This window comes from Anolis carolinensis, chromosome 1, assembly GCF_035594765.1.
Source record: "Anolis carolinensis isolate JA03-04 chromosome 1, rAnoCar3.1.pri, whole genome shotgun sequence".
Taxonomy (NCBI): domain Eukaryota; kingdom Metazoa; phylum Chordata; class Lepidosauria; order Squamata; family Dactyloidae; genus Anolis; species Anolis carolinensis.
In genome coordinates this window covers 260,100,012-260,117,831 of record NC_085841.1, presented here as the reverse complement: position 1 = coordinate 260,117,831, position 17,820 = coordinate 260,100,012, and the positions used below count along the sequence as shown (strand labels likewise).

The following is a 17,820-nucleotide window of genomic DNA, read 5'->3' as shown; positions in this document are numbered from 1 at the left end:
CCCCACCCCGTTTTTCCTGTTAACACCACACTTATGTTGCCCTTGTGGAAGCAACCTTCGTTTATGAAATGGGAAGAGGGGAGAGGGAATAACCAGTGAAAATGGGGGAAATGTTTTCCCCCTTCAACTCTCCCCCCCTCAATAAAATAGACTTTCCCTCTCGTCTAGCCTCCCCCCCCCCCCCCCCCCCATAATGGAACAGTACCCGACTTATAAACAAATTCAACTTCAGAACAAACCTCCTATCCTGGTTGTAACTTGGCGACTGCCTGTATTTTATAATTTAACTTTAACAGCTATGGCTCAATGATATGATGTCCTGGGAAATGTAGGCCAAGGGTGCTAGCACCTCCCCAAACATCAGGTATGGGCAAACTCAGGCCTGGGCCTTCCTCTCTCACACCATCCTATCCTTTCTTCCTTCCTGCTTCCCTCTCTTTCTTCCTTAACCCCCTCTTCTCCCGCTCTCCTTCCTTCCCTTCCGCCTCTCTGTCCTTTTTTCCTTCCCTCTCTCCCTCTTTCTCCTTTTTCCTTTATTCCTTCCTCCCTCCCTTCCTTTTTGTCCTTCCTTCTTCCATCCCATCCTTCCCTCCCTTTTGTCTTTCCTTCCTCCTTTCCTCCCTCCCTTCTCTCCCTCCCCCTCTCTCTTTCTCTTTCCATCGTTCCCTTCCATCTTTTTGTCCTTCCTTACTTTTTGTCTTTCCTTCCTTCTCTCTTTCCTTTATGCTTCCCTTCCTTCATCCTTCTCTTCCTCCCTCCCTCCCTTCCTTCCTTCCCTTCCAGCCTCCCTTCCCCTTTGTCTTTCCTGCCCTCTCTCCTTCCTTCCTTCCTTCCTTCCTCCCTCCTTCCCGCTCTCCCTTTCTCCTTCCTTCCTTCCTTCCTTCCTTCCTTCCCTTTTATCTTTCCCTTCCTTCCCTTTTCTTTCCTTCCTTCTCTCTTTCCTTTATCCTTCCTTTCCTTCTTCCTTCCTTCCATCCATCCATCTTTGTCCCTTCCTTCTTTCCCTTCCTTCTCTTTTCTTTCCTTCCTTCTCTTTTTCCTTTATGCTTCCCTTCCTTCATCCTTCCCTTCCTTCCTTTCATCCTTCTCTTCCTTCCTCCCTCCTTCCCTTCCTTCTGTCCTTCCCTTTTGTCTTTCTTTTCTTCTCTCTTTCCTTTATGCTTCTCTTCCTCCCTCCCTCCCTTCCTTCCTTTCTTTCCAGCCTCCCTCCCCGTTTGTCTTTCCTGCCTTCTCTTGTTCTTCCCTCCTTCCTGCTCTCCCTTTCTCCTTCCTTCCTTCCTTCCTTCCTTCCTTCCTTCCTTCCTTCCTTCCTTCCTTCCCTTGTATCTTTCCCTTCCTTCCTTTTTCTTTCCTTCCTTCTCTCTTTCCTTTATGCTTCCCTTCCTTCATCCTTCCCTTCCTTCCTTTCATTCTTCTCTTCCTCCCTCCTTCCCTTCCTTCCTTTCTTTCCAGCCTTCCTTCCCGTTTGTCTTTCCTGCCTTCTCTTGTTCTTCCCTCCTTCCCGCTCTCCCTTTCTCCTTCCTTCCTTCCTTCCTTCCTTCCTCCCTCCCTTCCTTCCCTTTTATCTTTCCCTTCCTTCCCTTTTCTTTCCTTCCTTCTCTCTTTCCTTTATCCTTCCTTTCCTTCTTCCTTCCATCCACCCATCCATCTCTTTGTCACTTCCTTCTTTCCCTTTTCTTTTCTTCCTTCTCTCTTTCCTTTATGCTTCCCTTCCTTCCTTTCATCCTTCTCTTCCTCCCTCCCTCCCTTCCTTCCCTTTTGTCTTTCCTGCCTCCTCTTTTTCCTCCCCCCTTCCCTTTCTCCTTTTCGTCCTTCCTTCCTTCTCTCTTTCCTGCCTTCCTCCTTCCCTTCCTTCCTTCCTCGTAGGGAGTGCGAGCATGCGGCCTCCAAGTTAGAAAGTTCGCTCCTGCCTGGCCGTGCCCCGAGCATGGCAAGTTCAAGAGCTACCAAGCTGTCCTCCTTTTCCCCGCAGCCCCCTCCCTCCGCTTCCGAAGGAGCAGGACAGAACCGAAGGGGCGCCCGAGGCGGGTCCGCGACCGTTGGGTCGGTTTGCGCCTGGCTGGCCTCCGGAGGAGCGGCGCCGCCTCCTCGGCCGGGGAAAGATGCACGCCCAAGCCCATGGGATGCAGCCCGTCGAGGGCAAGGGGCCGGGGGGAGTGGACGCGCCGGGGCCTCGCTACCCCCACGCGAGGGCCACCCTCGTCTCCCTCCGCAGGATGCCCCGGGACTACCTGGTCTGGTCCCTGTTCACCTTCTTCTACGGCAACTTCTGCTGCCTCGGCCTGGCCGCCCTGGTCTTCTCCATCAAGGTGAGCCAGCGCCCCTGGGCGCCTTCCACGCCTCGCCCCCGCCGCCCCTGGACGCCTCTCCCTCCCACTCCCCGCCCCCCAAGAAGGGTGGCTCCACCTGGCGCTTTCTCTTCTTGGCTCCATTGACTGGACAGCCACCCTTTCTCCCAAACATGCGGTGCGAGACTCTCACATTAGCCTGAAAAAGTCCAAAAGGTATCAGTTTGCATTGACTTTACAATTTGACACCACTTGAACTTTCCTGGCTCAATGCTAAAGAATCGTGGGAGTTGTAGTTGTACAAGACATGCAGCCTTCTCTGCCAAAGACTGCCTTGGCCTTACCAATTTAAAAGCAAAATTGAAAGGAAATTGGAAGTTGCCAGCCAAGAGCTCGAACACTGTTTCCATCCTGGTGTCACCTTAGTTTGAACACTAGCATTTAGGAAACACTGTATAAATACCAAGCACAAAGTATCTGCCCGCAACAACATCCTGTGGAAACTTACTGGCGGCACGTGGGATTCAGACTCAAAATTAATAAGAACATCAGCCCTGGCCTTGTCTTACTCAACTGCTGAGGATGCCTGCCCTGTTTGGCACAAGTGTGTCCACATGAAGCAGGTGAACATAACACTGAACGAAACATGCAGAATAATCACAGGATGTCTTAAACCTACACCTGTTGATAGACTCTACAAGCTAGCTGGCATCATCCCTCCTGATGTGTGACGGGAAGTTGCTGCTAACTGTGAGAAAAATAAAGTTGAACACTGTGAAAGCCATCCTCTGCGTGGCTATCAGCCTCCTCCCAGTAGACACAAATCAAGGAAAAGCTTCATGAGAGCCACCACTCCTCTTAATGTCCCCCCAGCAATAGCAAGCTCCTCTGGGCAGCTAAACCAGGAAATCCCAGGGGCAAACCAAGAATGGGTAACTAGGAAGTCCCTGAACAGACTCAGAAGCGGAATGGGCAGTGGTTCTCAACCTTTCTAACGTCACAGCCCCTTAATACAGTTCCTCTTGTTGCGGTTACCCCCCAACCATAAAATAATTTTTGTTGCTACTTCATAACTGTCATTTTGCTACTGTTATGAATCGTAATGTAAACATCTGATATACAGGTTGTATTTTCATTCACTGGACCAAATTTGGCACAAATACCCGATCCGCCCAAATTTGAATACTAGTGGGGTTGGGGGGTGAATGATTTTGTAATTTGGGAGTTGTAGTTGCTGGGATTTATAATTAACCTACAATCAAAGAGCATTCTGAACTCTCCAATGATGGAACTGAACCAAACTTGGCACACACAACTCCCACAACCAACAGACAGTACTGGAAAGGTTTGGTGGGCATTGACCTTGAGTTTTGGAGTTGTTGTTTATCTACATCCAGCCTTTTCTGCCAAAGGAGTTCCTAAGACCATCATAAATGTGTGTTTTTGATGGTCTCTGGTGACCCCTCTGACACCCCCCTCACAACCCTCCCCCGGGGTCCCGACCCCCAGGTAAAGAAATGCTGACCTAGAAGAATCCTCCACCTTGTGAGATTGCGGAACAGAACAAACAACTCCGCATCTGTATGCTTGCCCACAATGCCCTACCTCATGTACAGAGGAATAATTATTGAAAGCTACAGACAATGCAGTCACTGTTGCCCATTTTTGGTCAAAAATTATTTAGCCGCTTGTGTTTTATACTGATTTATGCAATGCTTTTAACACGAAATAAAAATATCATATGAAAAGTTTCATAAATCAATAGCATTGAGCCATGGCCACTAAACTGGTGTCAAACTATGTTAATTCTACAGTGTAGAAACAACCATAGTGGTGGTACAGGCTGAGTGCCCCAAAACCTCCAAAATCCAAGTTTGTTCACATGAGTGCCTGAGATAGGCCACCTTTGCTTTCTAAAACTTTTGCTTTCTGAAAAAAAACAAAAATTATTTCTTGCGCAGAACTATTAAAAACGATGTGGCCAAAAAGTACAAACAATGTGTTTGTAAGATATAGATAGGACATAAATGAAATTTGTCACTAAGCTTGGGTTAGAGTCATAAAATTGTGAAAGACCTCATGGACCATCCAATCCAACCCCCTGCCAAGAAGCAGGAAAATCGCATTTAAAGCCATCCAGCCTCTGCTTAAAAGCCTCCAAAAAAGGTTCATCTTTAAGATATCTCGTTTATTTATTTATTTATCATGTCAGAAGCGAATTGAAAATACAGTTATAAAATATTTAAAAAACACAAACAAAGTTAAAAACTTGGCATTACAATAAATGTCTTTTGACCAGAAGCTGGCCACTTGGAGTGCCTTTGCTGTCGCTGTGAAAAGGTCCTCCATTGTGCCAGAACTCAGACCGCATTGTAGTAAGTGGTCTGTGGTTTGCTCTTCTCCATCAAGATGGAGAAGCTCCATGGAGGCTCCTTCTTTGGAGGCTTTTAAGCAGAGGCTGGATGGCCATCTGTCGGGGGTGCTTTGAATGCGATTTCCTGCTTCTTAGCAGGGGGTTGGACTAGATGGCCCATGTGGTCTCTTCCAACTCTACTATTCTATGATTCTATGATTCTAAGATACCTTGCAGCAAGACTTGCAGCAACATGTCTTATTATGTCTACATGCAATTAAAGGCAATCCAAAATCCAGGAGGAAAATCCAAGGTCCAAAACACTTCTGGTCCAAAGCATTTTGGATAAGGAATGCTCAGCCTGTTTCCTTTATTTTCCTACTTTATCTGTTTAGGGAGCGCATGACACCCTTATTAAAGCAGCTCCACTGGCTGCCGATATGCTTCTGGTCCCAATTCAAAGTGCAAGTTATGACCTATAAAGCCTTAAATGGTTCAGATCCTGCCTATCTTTGTGACCTCTATGAACCAGAGTAGGCTCTAAAATCTGCCACGGAGGCCCTCCTCTCACTCTCACCACTGTCACAAGCACGGTTAGTGGGGACGAGGGAGAGGGCCTTCTCAGTGGTGGCCCCTTCCCCTGACTTTGGAAATCCTCCCAAAGGATATTAGGCAAGCCCCCTCATTGTTCTCCTTTCACAGGGAGTTAAAAACTTGGATGTATCAGCTTGCATTTGAGAATGCCTTGTCCCAAGTTATAAATACCCAGTCTCGAAGTTCCCTAATATTATTTGACTCTCTGCACTTCATCCAATACCAATCCCTATGACATGCTATTTGCACTATCCCATGCCCGGGCCCTTTTTATAGCCTGGTCAAACCCATAGTACTACTCGCAATAGGTTTGTTGAGTATTGTTTGATTGAACTTTTGCTGCTGTTTTATATTCTTCTGTATTATCTAATTGTGTTTTATCTAGATTGTTATGTTTTATCATGTTCTTATTTTAATCCTGTTTTGCTTTAATAGATTCTTGTATTGTTTTTAGTGTTTTGTGTGAATTTTGCCCCATATGGAAGTTGCCCCGAGTCCCTTCGGGGAGATGGTGGCAGGATACAAGAATAAAATTATTGTTATATTATTTATCTCTTTTACGGGATGGTGGTAAACTACACATACTGTATTTGTAATGCTTGCCATAGCAGGCTCTGCTTCTTGCCTTTTTAAATATAACTTGTGAATTCAGCAAACACCATACTAGCATAGCTCTGAATTATCAATTTGAGAGTTAGGTGTTCAAAGATGGGCCCTTTAATTTATTTGTTAAGTACTCTTTTCTCTCCCTCTCTCCCCTGAAGTCAAGGGACGCTAAAGTGCTAGGAGATGTGGAAAGTGCAGAAGAGCATGGCAAGACAGACAGGTGCCTGAGTGTTGTGGCGCTGGCCCTGGCCATTGTGTCCATGATAGTTTCCATCATTGTGATGGCCACTAGTATGGCATACATCTATAACAGATTCCAGGATGTAAACAGGCCTCCTGTGTATGTCTCTATCCAGATACATTTTAGATTGCACACTTTTGGCCAATAAAATGCAACACCCTAATCCTAAACCTGCTTAATCTTGAGGGGGAAGGATAAAAGGAATCCCAGATTGATTGACAGGGCAGGATAGAAATCTATACACATAATAAAAGTGAAAATCTGCATGTATGTATGTGGCAGGGGTGTCCACTTACTTACACAGACAGCCTCCCGCCTCCACAAACAGCTTTAACCCACAGTGCTGAGGAGCCACCAAAGCCTTCCCTCCATTGACATTGCAGGTAACAGTAAACACCACATGCCAGTGTTCCTTTCTCTCTCCATTGGTGAGGAATTTGCATGACCCCACCCACTGCCTCTCCCGTAAATCTTTTGAACAGGGACACAGACAGAAAAGCAAACACCACAGGCATGTTATTCCTTCCCTATGCTGAGCCTCCGATGGCGCAGTGTGTTAAAGCACTGAGCTGCTGAACTTGCAGACCAAAAGGTCCCAGGTTCAAACCCGGGGAGCGGAGTGAGCGCCCGCTGTTAGCTCCAGCTTCTGCCAACCTAGCAGTTCCAAAACATGCAAATGTGAGTAGATCAATAGGTAAAGCTCCGGTGGGAAGGTAACGGCGCTCCATGCAGTCATGCTGGCCACATGACCTTGGAGGTGTCTACAGACAACGCCGGCTGTTCGGCTTAGAAATGGGGATGAGCACCAACCCCCAGAGTCGGACACGACTGGACTTAACGTCAGGGGAAACCTTTATCTTTACTATGCTATGCAAAGCACTATCTATCTATCTATCTATCTATCTATCTATCTATCTATCTATCTATCTTTATGAAATGGGAAGAGGGGAGAGGGAAAAACCAGTGAAAATGGGGAAATTGTTTTCCTCCTTCAACTCCCCCCCCCCCAAATAAAAGAGACTTTCCCTCTCGTCTAGCCCCCAGCCCCCCCGATAATGGAACAGTACTGGACTTACAAACAAATTCAACTTTCAGAACAAATCTCCTATCTTGTTTGTAACTTGGCGACTGCCTGTATTTTATAATTTAACTTTAACCGCTATGGCTCAATGCTATGAAATCCTGGGAGCTGAACTTTGGAAGAAGTGAAATAATAATTTCACAACCTATTATTTTTTAATTTAACTTGGTCCTGGCTCAATGCTATGGTATCCTGGGAGATGTAGGCCAAGTGTGCTAGCACCTCCCCAAACTAAAACTCCCAGGAGTCCACATCAGGTATGGGCAAACTCAGGCCCCGGGCCTTCCTCTCTCACACCATCCTGTCCTTTCTTCCTTCCTCCTTCCCTCTCTTTCTTCCTTAACCCCCTCTTTCCCGCTCTCCTTCCTTCCCTTCTGCCTTTTCTTCCTTCCCTCTCCTCCTTCCTTCCTTCCTTCCTTCCTTCCCTTTTGTCTTTTCTTCCTTCTCTCTTTCCTTTATCCTTCCCTTCCTTCCTTCCTCCTTCCTTCCTTCCTTCCTTCCTTCCTTCCTTCCTTCCTTCCATCCATCCTTTTCTTGGTCCCTTCCTTCTTTCCCTTCCTTCCCTTTTGTCTTTCCTTCCTTCCCTCATTCCTTTATGCTTCCCTTCCTTCATCCTTGCCTTCCTTCCTTTCATCCTTCTCTTCGTCCCTTTTTTCCTTCCCTTCACCTTCCTTCCCGTTTGTCTTTCCTGCCCTCTTTCTTCCTCCCTCCTTCCCTCTCTCCTTTCTCCTTCCTTCCTTCCTTCCTTCCTTCCTTCCTTCCTTCCTTCCTTCCTTCCTTCCTTCCTTCCTTCCTTCCTTCCTTCCTTCCTTCCTTCCACCTTCCTTCCTTCCACCCTTCCTTCCCTTTGTCTTTCCTTCTTTCTTTCTTTCTTTCTTTCTTTCTTTCTTTCTTTCTTTCTTTCTTTCTTTCTTTCTTTCTTTCTTTCTTTCCTCCTTCCTTCCTTCCTTCCTTCCTTCCTTCCCTTCCTCCTTTTCGTGCTTACTTCTTTCTCTCTTCCCTCCCTCCCTCCCTCCCTCCCTCCCTCCCTCCCTCCCTTCCTTCCTTCCACCTCGGGGCAGCCAGTCCTCCTGGCAGGGAATGCGAGCATGCGGCCCCCAAGTTAGAAAGTTCGCTCCTGCCTGGTCCCTCGAGCATGGCAAGAGCTGCCCTCCTTCTGGATTTCCCCCAACTTCTCCGTTTGGAAAGAGGGCGGCTTTCGGGGAGGGGAGGGGTCCGGGAGAGGCTTCTCTTTCCCCAGTCCCGGGGGGGCGGGCCCCTCCCCCCTCCCTCCGCTTCCGAAGGAGCAGAAAAGAACCGAAGGGCCGCCCGAGGCGGGTCCGTGACCGTTGGGTCGGTTTGCGCCTGGCTGGCCTCCGGAGGAGCGGCGCCGCCTCCTCAGCCGGGGAAAGATGCACGGCCCCACCCACGCCCACGGGATGCCGCCCGTCGAGGCCAGGGCGCCGTGGGGAGTGGGGCCGCCGGGGCCTTACTACCCCTACCCGAGGGCGGCCCTCGTCTCCGTCCGCAAGCTGCCCCGGGACTACCTGCTCTGGTCCCTGTTCACCTTCTCCTACGCCAACTGCTGCTGCCTCGGCCTGGCCGCCCTGGTCTTCTCCATCAAGGTGAGCCTTTGAAGCCTCTCCCTCCCACTCCCCGCCCCCCAAGAAGGATGGCTTCGCCTGGCGCTTTCCCTTCTTGGCTCCATTGAATGTACAGCCACCCTTTCTTCCAAACGTGGGGTGCGAGAATCTCACATTAACTTGCAAAAGTCCAAAAGGTATCAATTTGACACTACTTGAACTTTCCTGGCTCAATGTTAAAGAATTGTGGGAGTTGGAGTTGTACCGCCCTCTCTGCCAAAGACTGCTGTTACCTTGTCAAACTACAATTTAAAAGCAAAATTGAAAGGACATTGTAAGTTACCTGGGAAAGCCAAGAGCACAAATACTGTTTCCATCCTAAATATCTTGCTGTCACCTTAGATCAAACACTAATATTTAGAAAACACTGTATGAACATCAAGCACAAAATAGCTGCACGCAATAACATCCTGTGGAAACGTACTGTGGGGCAGACCCAAAATTAGTAAGAACATCAGCCCTGGCCTTGTCTTACTCAACTGCTGAGGATGCCTGCCCTGTTTGGCACAAGTCTGTCCACATGAAGAAGGTGAACATAACACTGAACAAAACATGCAGAATAATCACAGGATGTCTTAAAGCTACACCTGTTTATAGACTCTACAAGCTAGCTGGCATCATCCCTCCTGATGTGTGATGGGAAGTTGCTGCTAACTGTGAGAAAAGTAAGGTTGAACACTGTGAAAACAATCCTCTGCATAGCTATCAGCCTCCTCCCAGTAGACGCAAATCAAGGAAAGTTTCATGAGAACCACCAGCAATAGCAAGATCCTCTGGGCAGCTAAACCAGGAAATCCCAGGGGCAAACTAAGAATGGGCAACTAGGAAGTCCTTGAACAGACTCAGAAACTGAATGGGCAGATCAAAAGGCAACCTGGTGTCGCAGCCCCTTAATACAGTTCCTCATGTTGCGGTTACACCCCCAACCATAAAATCATGTTCGTTGCTACTTCATAACTGTCATTTTGCTACTGTTATGAATCGTAATGTAAACATCTGATATGCAGGATGTATTTTCATTCACTGGACCAAATTTGGCACAAATGCCCAATACGCCCAAATTTGAATACCGGTGGGGTTGGGAGGGGATTGATTTTGTCATTTGGGAGTTGTAGTTGCTGGGGTTTATAATTACCTACATTCAAAGAGAATTCTGAACTCCACCAATGATGGAATTGAACTAAACTTGGTACACAGAACTCCCATGACCAACAGAAAATACTGGAAAGGTTTGGTGGGCACTGCCCTTGAATTTTGGAGTTGTAGTTTATCTACATCCAGCCTTCTCTGCCAAAGGAATTCCTAAACACGTAAATATGTGTTTTTGATGGTCTCTGGCGACCCCTCTGATACCCCCTCACAACCCCCCCCCCAGGGTCCCGATCTCCAGGTAAAGAAATGCTGACCTAGAAGAATCCTCCACCTTGTGAGATTGTGGAACCGAATAAACAATTCCGCATCTGTAAGCTTGCACACAATGCCCTACCTCATGTACACAGGGGCGGTCCAAGCGCTATGCGAAATATGTGGTTGCGGAAGGCACCATCTTCCTCCATCCTTTAGAGTGCGCCTCTGGCAAAGGCTAAGTGCGCCGCTGAGGAGGGCTTCAGCCCAGGGCCTAGGCAAACCCGGCATCCCTAGACCTGGCCTTTGCCCCGAGCCGAGGCCCTCCTCAGCCCTAGAGGATCACCTCCAATGCACCGCTGAGGAGGGCCTCGGCCTAGGCAAACCCGGAGTCCCTAGGCAAGCCTTTGCCCCAGTCCACGGCCCTCCTCAGCAGCGCTCTGGAGGTGACCTGCCACGGCTGGCTGTGCGACCTGTCTCCAGCGTGCCACCCCACCGGCCCTCGCCCCTGCCTGGCCCACCTCCGCTATCAGTACCTGGTGCACAGTGCAACCCCTGCAGGCAGCTGCGCCGCCTCCTCTGCTTTGCCGGACTGCCCTCACCATCTTCGCCCTCATCGCCTTTGACCTCGGTCTCCACCCGCGACGCCCGGCATGCCCTCCGTGCCTGGGCTGGGTTGCTGCATGTTTTCCGGGCTGCCTGGCCATGTTCCAGAAGCTTTCTCTCCTTACGCTTAACCCACACCTATGGCAGGCATCCTGAGATGTTGTGAGGTCTGTTGAACTGAGGCGGGCTCTGCTGGGGAGGCCCTAGTCTCACTCCCACCAGTCACAAGCACGGTTAGTGGGGACGAGGGAGAGGGCCTTCTTGGTGGTGGGCCCCCTCAACTTTGGACCCCTCCCCCGGATATTAGGCAAGCCCCCTCGTTGTCCTTCTTTCACAGGGAGTTAAAAACTTGCTGCATGTATCAGCCTGCATTTGAGAATGCCTTGTCCCAAGTTATAAATACCCAGACTCGAGGTTCCCTAATATTATTTGACTCTCTGCACTTCATCCAATACCAATCCCTATGACATGCTATTTGCACTATCCCATGCCCGGGCCCTTTTTATAGCCTGGTCAAAGCCATAGTACTACTCGCAATAGGTTTGTTGAGTATTGTTTGAACTTTTGCTGCTGTTTTATATTCTGCTGTTTTATCTAGTTGTGTTTTATCTAGATTGTTATGTTTTATCATGTTCTTATTTTAATCCTGTTTATTTTAATTGATTGCTTGTATTGTTTTTAGTGTTTTGTGGGTATTTTGTCCCATATGGAAGTTGTCCCAAGTCTCTTCGGGGAGATGGTGGCAGGGTATAAGAATAAAGTTATTATTATATTATTTATCTCTTTTACAGGATGGTTGTAAACTACATATATTTATAATGCTTGCCATAGCAGGCTCTGCTTCTTGCCTTTTTTATATAACTTGTGTATTCAGCAAACACCATATTAGCATAGCTGTGAATTATCAGTTTGAGAGTTAGGTGTTCAAAGATGGGCCCTTTAATTTATTTTTAAAGTACTCTTTTCTCTCCCTCTCTCCCCTGAAGTCAAGGGACGCTAAAGTGCTAGGAGATGTGGAAAGTGCAGAAGAGCATGGCAAGACAGCCAGGTGCCTGAGTGTTGTGGCGATGACCCTGGCCATTGTGTCCATGATAGTTTCCATCATTGTGATAGCCACTAGTATGACATACATCTATAACAGATTCCAGGAGGCAATGGCTGATGCCCACGAACAACATTCCCGGAAATCTTTCAGCTGGAACTAAATCAGTCAACTGGAATTTTTTTCCCCAGCATCACCTTCTTCCTTGTCCTGTGCTTATACCTGCCATTTCCCTTTGTTTGCCAGGTATGAAACCTTTTACAGAGTTTTATAATTTAATGCGTTGTCAAAGACTTTCATGGCCAGGATCACTGGGTTGCTGTGAGTTTTCTGGGCTGTATGGGCATGTGTCCAGAAGCATAGTTTCCTGATGTTTCTCCTGCATCTATGGCAGGCATCCTCAGAGGTTGTGAGGTCTGTTGGAAACTAGGCAAGTGGGGTTTTTATATCTGTGGAATAATGGTCAGGGTGGGAGAAAGAACTCTTGTTTGTTTGAGGCAGCTGTGAATGTTGCAATTGGCCACCTTGATTAGCATTGAATAGCCTTTCAGCTTCAAGATCTGGCTGCTTACTGCCTGAGGGAATCCTTTGTTGGGAGGTGTTAGCTGGCCCTGATTGATTCATGTCTGGAATTCCCCTGTTTTTGAGTGTCGTTCTTTATTTACTGTCCTTATTTTAGAGGGTTTTTTTTATACTGGCAGCCAGATGTTGTTCATTTTCATGGTTTCCTCCTTTATGTTGAAATTGTCTACATGCTTGTGGATTCCAATGGCTTCTCTGTGTAGTCTGGAATCAGAACAACACTCTGAAAACAAAGGAATTCCAGACATGAATCAATCAGGGACTGTGTTGTCGAAGGTTTCATGGCCGGGATCAGAGAGTTGTTATATGTTTTCCGGGCTGTATGGCCATGTTCCAGAAGTATTCTCTCCTGACATTTCGCCCACATCTATGGTAGGCATAGCTCAACTTCTGAGGCTTTTCAATGCAAATCTAGGTGGCCAACTGCAACATTCACACCTGCCCCCAACAGACAAGAGTTCTTTTTCCCAGCCTGGACCTTCCATAGATACAGAGCCCTCTTGCCTAGTTTCCAACAGACCCCACAACCTCTGAGGATGCCTGCCATAGGTGCAGGTGGAACGTCAGGAAAGAATGCTTCTGGGGGATGGCCATACAGCTCGGAAAACTCACAGCAACCCAGTTTGTAATTTAACTTGAACGCTATGATATCCTGGGAGCGGAAGAAGTCAGATGGATGTAGTATTTTATAATGTAACTTGGTCCTGGCACAATAAGCTATGGTATATCTTGGGAGTGGTAGTCCAAGAGGGCTAGCGCCTCCCCAAACGCTAGCACCCACAGCATGGAGCCACGGCCAGTCCAAGGGGTGCCAAGCTGCCCCAGGTTCTCAGTTTGGAAAGGGGGCGGCTTCCGGGGAGGAGTGGGGCCCGGGAGAGGGGTCCGGGAAGCGCCTTTCCCCCGCAGCCCCCTCCCTCCGCTTCCGAAGGAGCAGAACAGAACCGAAGGGGCGCCCGAGGCGGGTCCGCGACCGTTGGGTCGGTTTGCGCCTGGCTGGCCTCCGGAGGAGCGGCGCCGCCTCCTCGGCCGGGGAAAGATGCTCGGCCACACCCACGCCGACGGGATGCCGCCCAGCGAGGGCAAGGAGCCGGAGGGCAAGGAGGGCATGGGTCCGGAGGGCATGGGTCCGGAGGGCATGAGCGGGGACGGGCCTTACTACCGCTACCCGGGGGCCGTCCTCTTGCCTGTCCACAGGGTGCCCCGGGACTACCTGGCCTGCTCCCTGTTCACCTTCTCCTACGCCAACTGCTGCTGCCTCGGCCTGGCCGCCCTGGTCTTCTCCATCAAGGTGAGCCAGCGCCCCTGGGCGCCTTCCGCGCCTCGCCCCCGCCGCCCTTGGACGCCTCTCCCTCCCCACTCCACGTGGCTCCACTTAGTGCTCTCTTTTCTGGGCTTCATTGAATGTACAGCCACCCTTTCTCCCAAATGTGGGGTGCGAGAATCTCACATTAGCTTGCCAAAGTTCAAAAGAAATTAGCTATCAGTGTGCATCGGCCCTAGAGTTCATTCAATTCCACACCACTTCAGTTGTGTACTTATTTATTTATCCTGTCAAAAGCGAACCGAGGGTACCGTTGTAATGTATTTAGAAACACAAACAAAGTTAGAAACTTGGCATGACAGCAAATGCCCTTTGACCAATAGCTGGCCACTTGGGGTGCCTCTGGTGTTGCTATAAGAAGGTCCTCCATTGTGACTGTGGCGGGGCTCAGACTGCATCACAGTTGGTGGTCTGTGGTGTGCTCTTCTCCACACTCGCATGTCGTGGACTCCACTTTGTGGCCCCATTTCTTAAGGCTGGCTCTGCCTGAGAGAAGCCTCCCCGCAGAATAATAATACATCCTCTGGGCAAAATCTTTGTAGACGGCTGATTCTCTAACAGAAGCTAATTGCAACATGCAACTAAACAATCTATATATATAAAAGGATAAAAAAAATTCGGCCTAGGACAAAACAACAAAACTACACATCCCAGAAACACTAAACTTGGCAACACAACCCCTCATCCATGCCTCTACGTTCATACAACAAAAAGAAAAGAAAAATAAAGTCCTAATTATAGGGAGAGGAATAATTGTGTTTTATCAAATTGCTGCCAGTTACAAGGCTAAACTCTGCCCACTTGGTCTCCTAGCAACCTACTCAGCCCAGGGGACAGGCACAGTTAGGCCTCAGGACTCTTCCACACTGCCTATAAGATACAGATTATCTGATTTGAACTGGATTATATGGCAGTGTAAACTCAAGGCCCTTCCACACAGCTATATTACCCATTTATAATCTTATATTATCTGCTTTGAACTGGATTATCTTGAGTCCAAACTGCCAAATAATTCACTTCAGTGTGCATTTTATACAGCTGTGTAGAAGGGGCCTCATATAATCCAGTTCTAAACAGATAATATAAGATTATAAATATACAGTAGAGTCTCACTTATCCAACATAAACAGGCCGGCAGAACATTGGATAAGTGAATATGTTGGATAATAAGAAGGTATTCAGGAAAAGCAGATTAAACATCACATTAGGTAATGATTATACAAATTAAGCACCAAACATCATGTTATACAAGAAATTTGACAGAAAAAGTAGTTCAATGCTCAGTAATGCTATGTTGTAATTACTGTATTTACAAATTTAGCATCAAAATATCACAATGAATTTAAAACATTGACTACAAAAACATTGACTACTAAAAGGCAGACTGCGTTGGATAATCCAGAACACTGGATAAGCGAATGTTGGATAAGTGAGATTCTACTGTAATATGTGGTAATCCAGTCCAACCCAATTCTGCCATGGAGGACACAATCCAAGCACGCCCAACAGATGGCCACCCAGCCTCTCAATAATAATAATAATAATAATAATAAGAATAATAATAATATCATACAATCATAAGGTTAGGAGACACCCCTAAGGATCATCCAATTCAACTTCCTTCTACCATGCAGGACGACACAAGCCAAGCACTCCTGACAGATGGCCATCCAAGATCTGCACAGTAATAATACAAGTTAGGAGAGACCCCTAAAGGCCATCCAGTCCAACCCAACTCTGCCATTGGATGATACAATCCAAGCACTCCCTACAGATGGCCAGCCAGCCTCTCAATAAGAATAAGAATATCATACAATCCTAAGCTTAGCAGATACCCCTAAGGATCATCCAGTTCAACTTCCTTATATCATGCAGGAAGACACAATCCAACCACTCCTGACAGATGGCCATCCAATATCTGCACAATAATAATACACATCGAATCATAGCATCAGACAGTTAGAAGACACCCCTAAAGGCCATCCAGTCCAACCCAATTCTGCCATGCAGGACACAATCCAATCACTCCCAACAGATGGCTATCCAGCCTCTCACTACTAATAATAATAACAACATCATCATCATACAGTCCTAAGGTTTGGAGTGACCCCTAAGGATCATCCAGATCAACTTCCTTCTACTATGCAGAAGGACACAATCCAAGCACTCCTGACAGATGGCCATCCAGCCTCTACATAATAATGATGATGAAGATGATAATGATAATAATAATAATAATAATAATAATAATAATAATAATAATAATAGAAGCATAGAATCCAAGAGTTTGGAGAGACCCCTAAGGGCCATCCAGCCCAACCCGTTCTACTATGCAGCAGGACACAATCCAAGCATTCACAACACATGGACAACGTATAAATATTATAAATAAACATACAATAAAATAAACAGTTAAATTAAAATCAAAGACATTCAAACAACACAATTTCAAACCAATTATTACAATCACGTCATCCAAAATCATAATCCACCCTTCACCTCCTCATGCACTCAAAGAATGGTGCTTACACAATGACCTTTAGTTTATTGATTTAGTTGAATGCATAGCCCAGCTTTTGCCCAAAAATAGAATAAAAGGCAGCTTGCAAAAGTTCAAAAGGAATTAGGTATCAGTGTGCATTTGCTCTGTAGAATTAATGCAATTTGACACCACTTGAACTGTCCTGGCTCAATGCTAAAGAATTGTGGGAGTTGTAGTTTTACAAGACCTTTAGCCTTCTCTGTCAAAGACGGCTGTTGCCTTACCCAACTACTACTCCCATGATTCAATCGCATTGAGACATGGTCACTAAATTGGTGTCAAGCTGCATTCATTCTACAGAAGCAGCCATAGTGGTGGTACAGACTGAGTGTCCCAAAGTGTTGTCGAAGGCTTTCATGGCTGAATCACTGGGTTGTTGTGAGTCTTCCAGGCTGTATGGCCATGTTCTAGAAGAAAAATGCTTCTAGAACATGGCCATACAGCCCAGAAGACTCACAACAACCCTGAGTGTCCCAAAACCTCCAAAATCCAAACTTGTTCGCATGAGTGCCTGAGATAGGTTGTTTTTGTTTTCTGAAACTTTTGCTTTCTGAAATAAAAAAAAAAACTTTATTTCTTGCACAAATAAATTAAAAAACAATGTGCTCCACATCAACTTCAGGCTTTGTGTGCAAGATATAGATGGAGCATAAATGAAATTTGTCATTAAACTTGGGTTCATCTATCTCATTATGCCCCCTATATGCAAATACTTAGCTGCACTCCAAAATCCAGGAGGAAAATCCCAAATCCAAAACACTTCTGGTTCTAAGCATTTCACATAGGTAATGCTCAACCTGTTTCCCTGATTTTTTTACTTGTTCTGTTTTGTAAAATAAGGTGGGTAAAGATGTTTCCTCTGCTCTTTTAAATTTGTTAAATATTATTTTCTCTCCCTTTCTCCCCTGAAGTCAAGGGACTCTAAAGTGATAGGAGATGCTGAAGGTGCAGAGGAGAATGGCAAGACAGCCAGGTGCCTGAATGCTTTTGCGCTGTCCATGTTAATTGTGTTCATCATCACTTTCATCATTGTGTTCGCCACTAGTATACCATCTATCTATAACAGATTCTTGGAAGCAATATCTGATGGCCAGGAAAATGGTTCCCATAAACCTGTCAGCAGGAACTAAATCAGTCATCTGGAATGATTTTCCCCAGCATCACATTCTTCTTTGTCCTGTGGTCGTACCTGCATGTTCCCTTTGTTTGCAAGGAATGCAACCTTTTACAGGGTCTTCTGGAAATGCTGAAATGTATCCTCACCCCCACAGCTCTGTAGCCACTGCTTGCTTACCAATACTGAATGGCGATTTGGATGCCCATCCGGTCTGAGATTTTTATTGAACAGCACCAGTGTGTATATGAGCTATTTTTTCTGTGTCTCACCAGGTTTTTAGTTTGTGGTCTCGCGAATCCATGTTACTCATAAAAGTTATCATTGGTTTTCTGTTTTAGTATGTTGATAAGCTTGATGTAAAATTTGTGTCATGAACAATTAATATATTACAATATGAGGTTTGGTGTGCATTTTGTTCAAATAAAAAATATCTATTTGATTCTGTGTCAATCCATTTTAGTAAAGAACAGTTAAGAATTTG

The 17,820-nt window shown here is 46.6% G+C and overlaps 2 protein-coding genes and 1 long non-coding RNA gene across 4 annotated transcripts in view; 2 read left to right on the top strand and 1 right to left on the bottom strand.

Moving 5' to 3' along the window:
• The window catches only part of LOC134295347 (uncharacterized), a 14,061-nt gene extending 11,743 nt beyond the window's left edge, over positions 1 to 2,318 (bottom strand). Inside the window, exon 1 of the long non-coding RNA XR_010001891.1 lies at positions 2,232 to 2,318. This is a non-coding gene — a long non-coding RNA (uncharacterized LOC134295347). The remainder of the gene's footprint in view (positions 1 to 2,231) is intronic.
• Positions 183 to 13,647, top strand: LOC103278592 (dispanin subfamily A member 2b). 2 transcript variants are annotated; one of them, XM_062967518.1, is made up of 3 exons: positions 183 to 2,309; positions 6,000 to 6,760; positions 11,722 to 11,852. In XM_062967518.1, exons 1-2 carry the CDS (start codon positions 2,103 to 2,105, stop codon positions 6,228 to 6,230), a joined length of 438 nt encoding a protein of 145 aa, XP_062823588.1. In that variant the 5' UTR covers positions 183 to 2,102; the 3' UTR covers positions 6,231 to 6,760; positions 11,722 to 11,852. The 2 variants fall into 2 exon arrangements, with proteins under 2 accessions (XP_062823588.1, XP_062823589.1); XM_062967519.1 differs by lacking the exons at positions 183 to 2,309; positions 6,000 to 6,760 and adding exons at positions 8,202 to 8,767; positions 13,554 to 13,647 and having other exon boundaries at positions 11,722 to 12,023.
• On the top strand, positions 12,030 to 17,820 carry LOC134292277 (interferon-induced transmembrane protein 3-like). The gene is made up of 2 exons (XM_062967517.1): positions 12,030 to 13,647; positions 17,134 to 17,820. The coding sequence occupies exons 1-2, from the start codon at positions 13,144 to 13,146 to the stop codon at positions 17,350 to 17,352; spliced, it is 723 nt and encodes a 240-aa protein (XP_062823587.1). The 5' UTR covers positions 12,030 to 13,143; the 3' UTR covers positions 17,353 to 17,820.

What these genes read in the sequence shown, in the direction of transcription:
- LOC103278592 (XM_062967518.1), top strand. Translation starts at nt 2,103, where the DNA reads ATGCACGCCCAAGCCCATGGGATGCAGCCCGTCGAGGGCAAGGGGCCG. An exon ending in CCCTGGTCTTCTCCATCAAG is followed by an intron (nt 2,310 to 5,999) that starts GTGAGCCAGCGC and finishes TCTCCCCTGAAG; the next exon opens with TCAAGGGACGCTAAAGTGCT.
- LOC134292277 (XM_062967517.1), top strand. Translation starts at nt 13,144, where the DNA reads ATGGAGCCACGGCCAGTCCAAGGGGTGCCAAGCTGCCCCAGGTTCTCA. An exon ending in CCCTGGTCTTCTCCATCAAG is followed by an intron (nt 13,648 to 17,133) that starts GTGAGCCAGCGC and finishes TCTCCCCTGAAG; the next exon opens with TCAAGGGACTCTAAAGTGAT.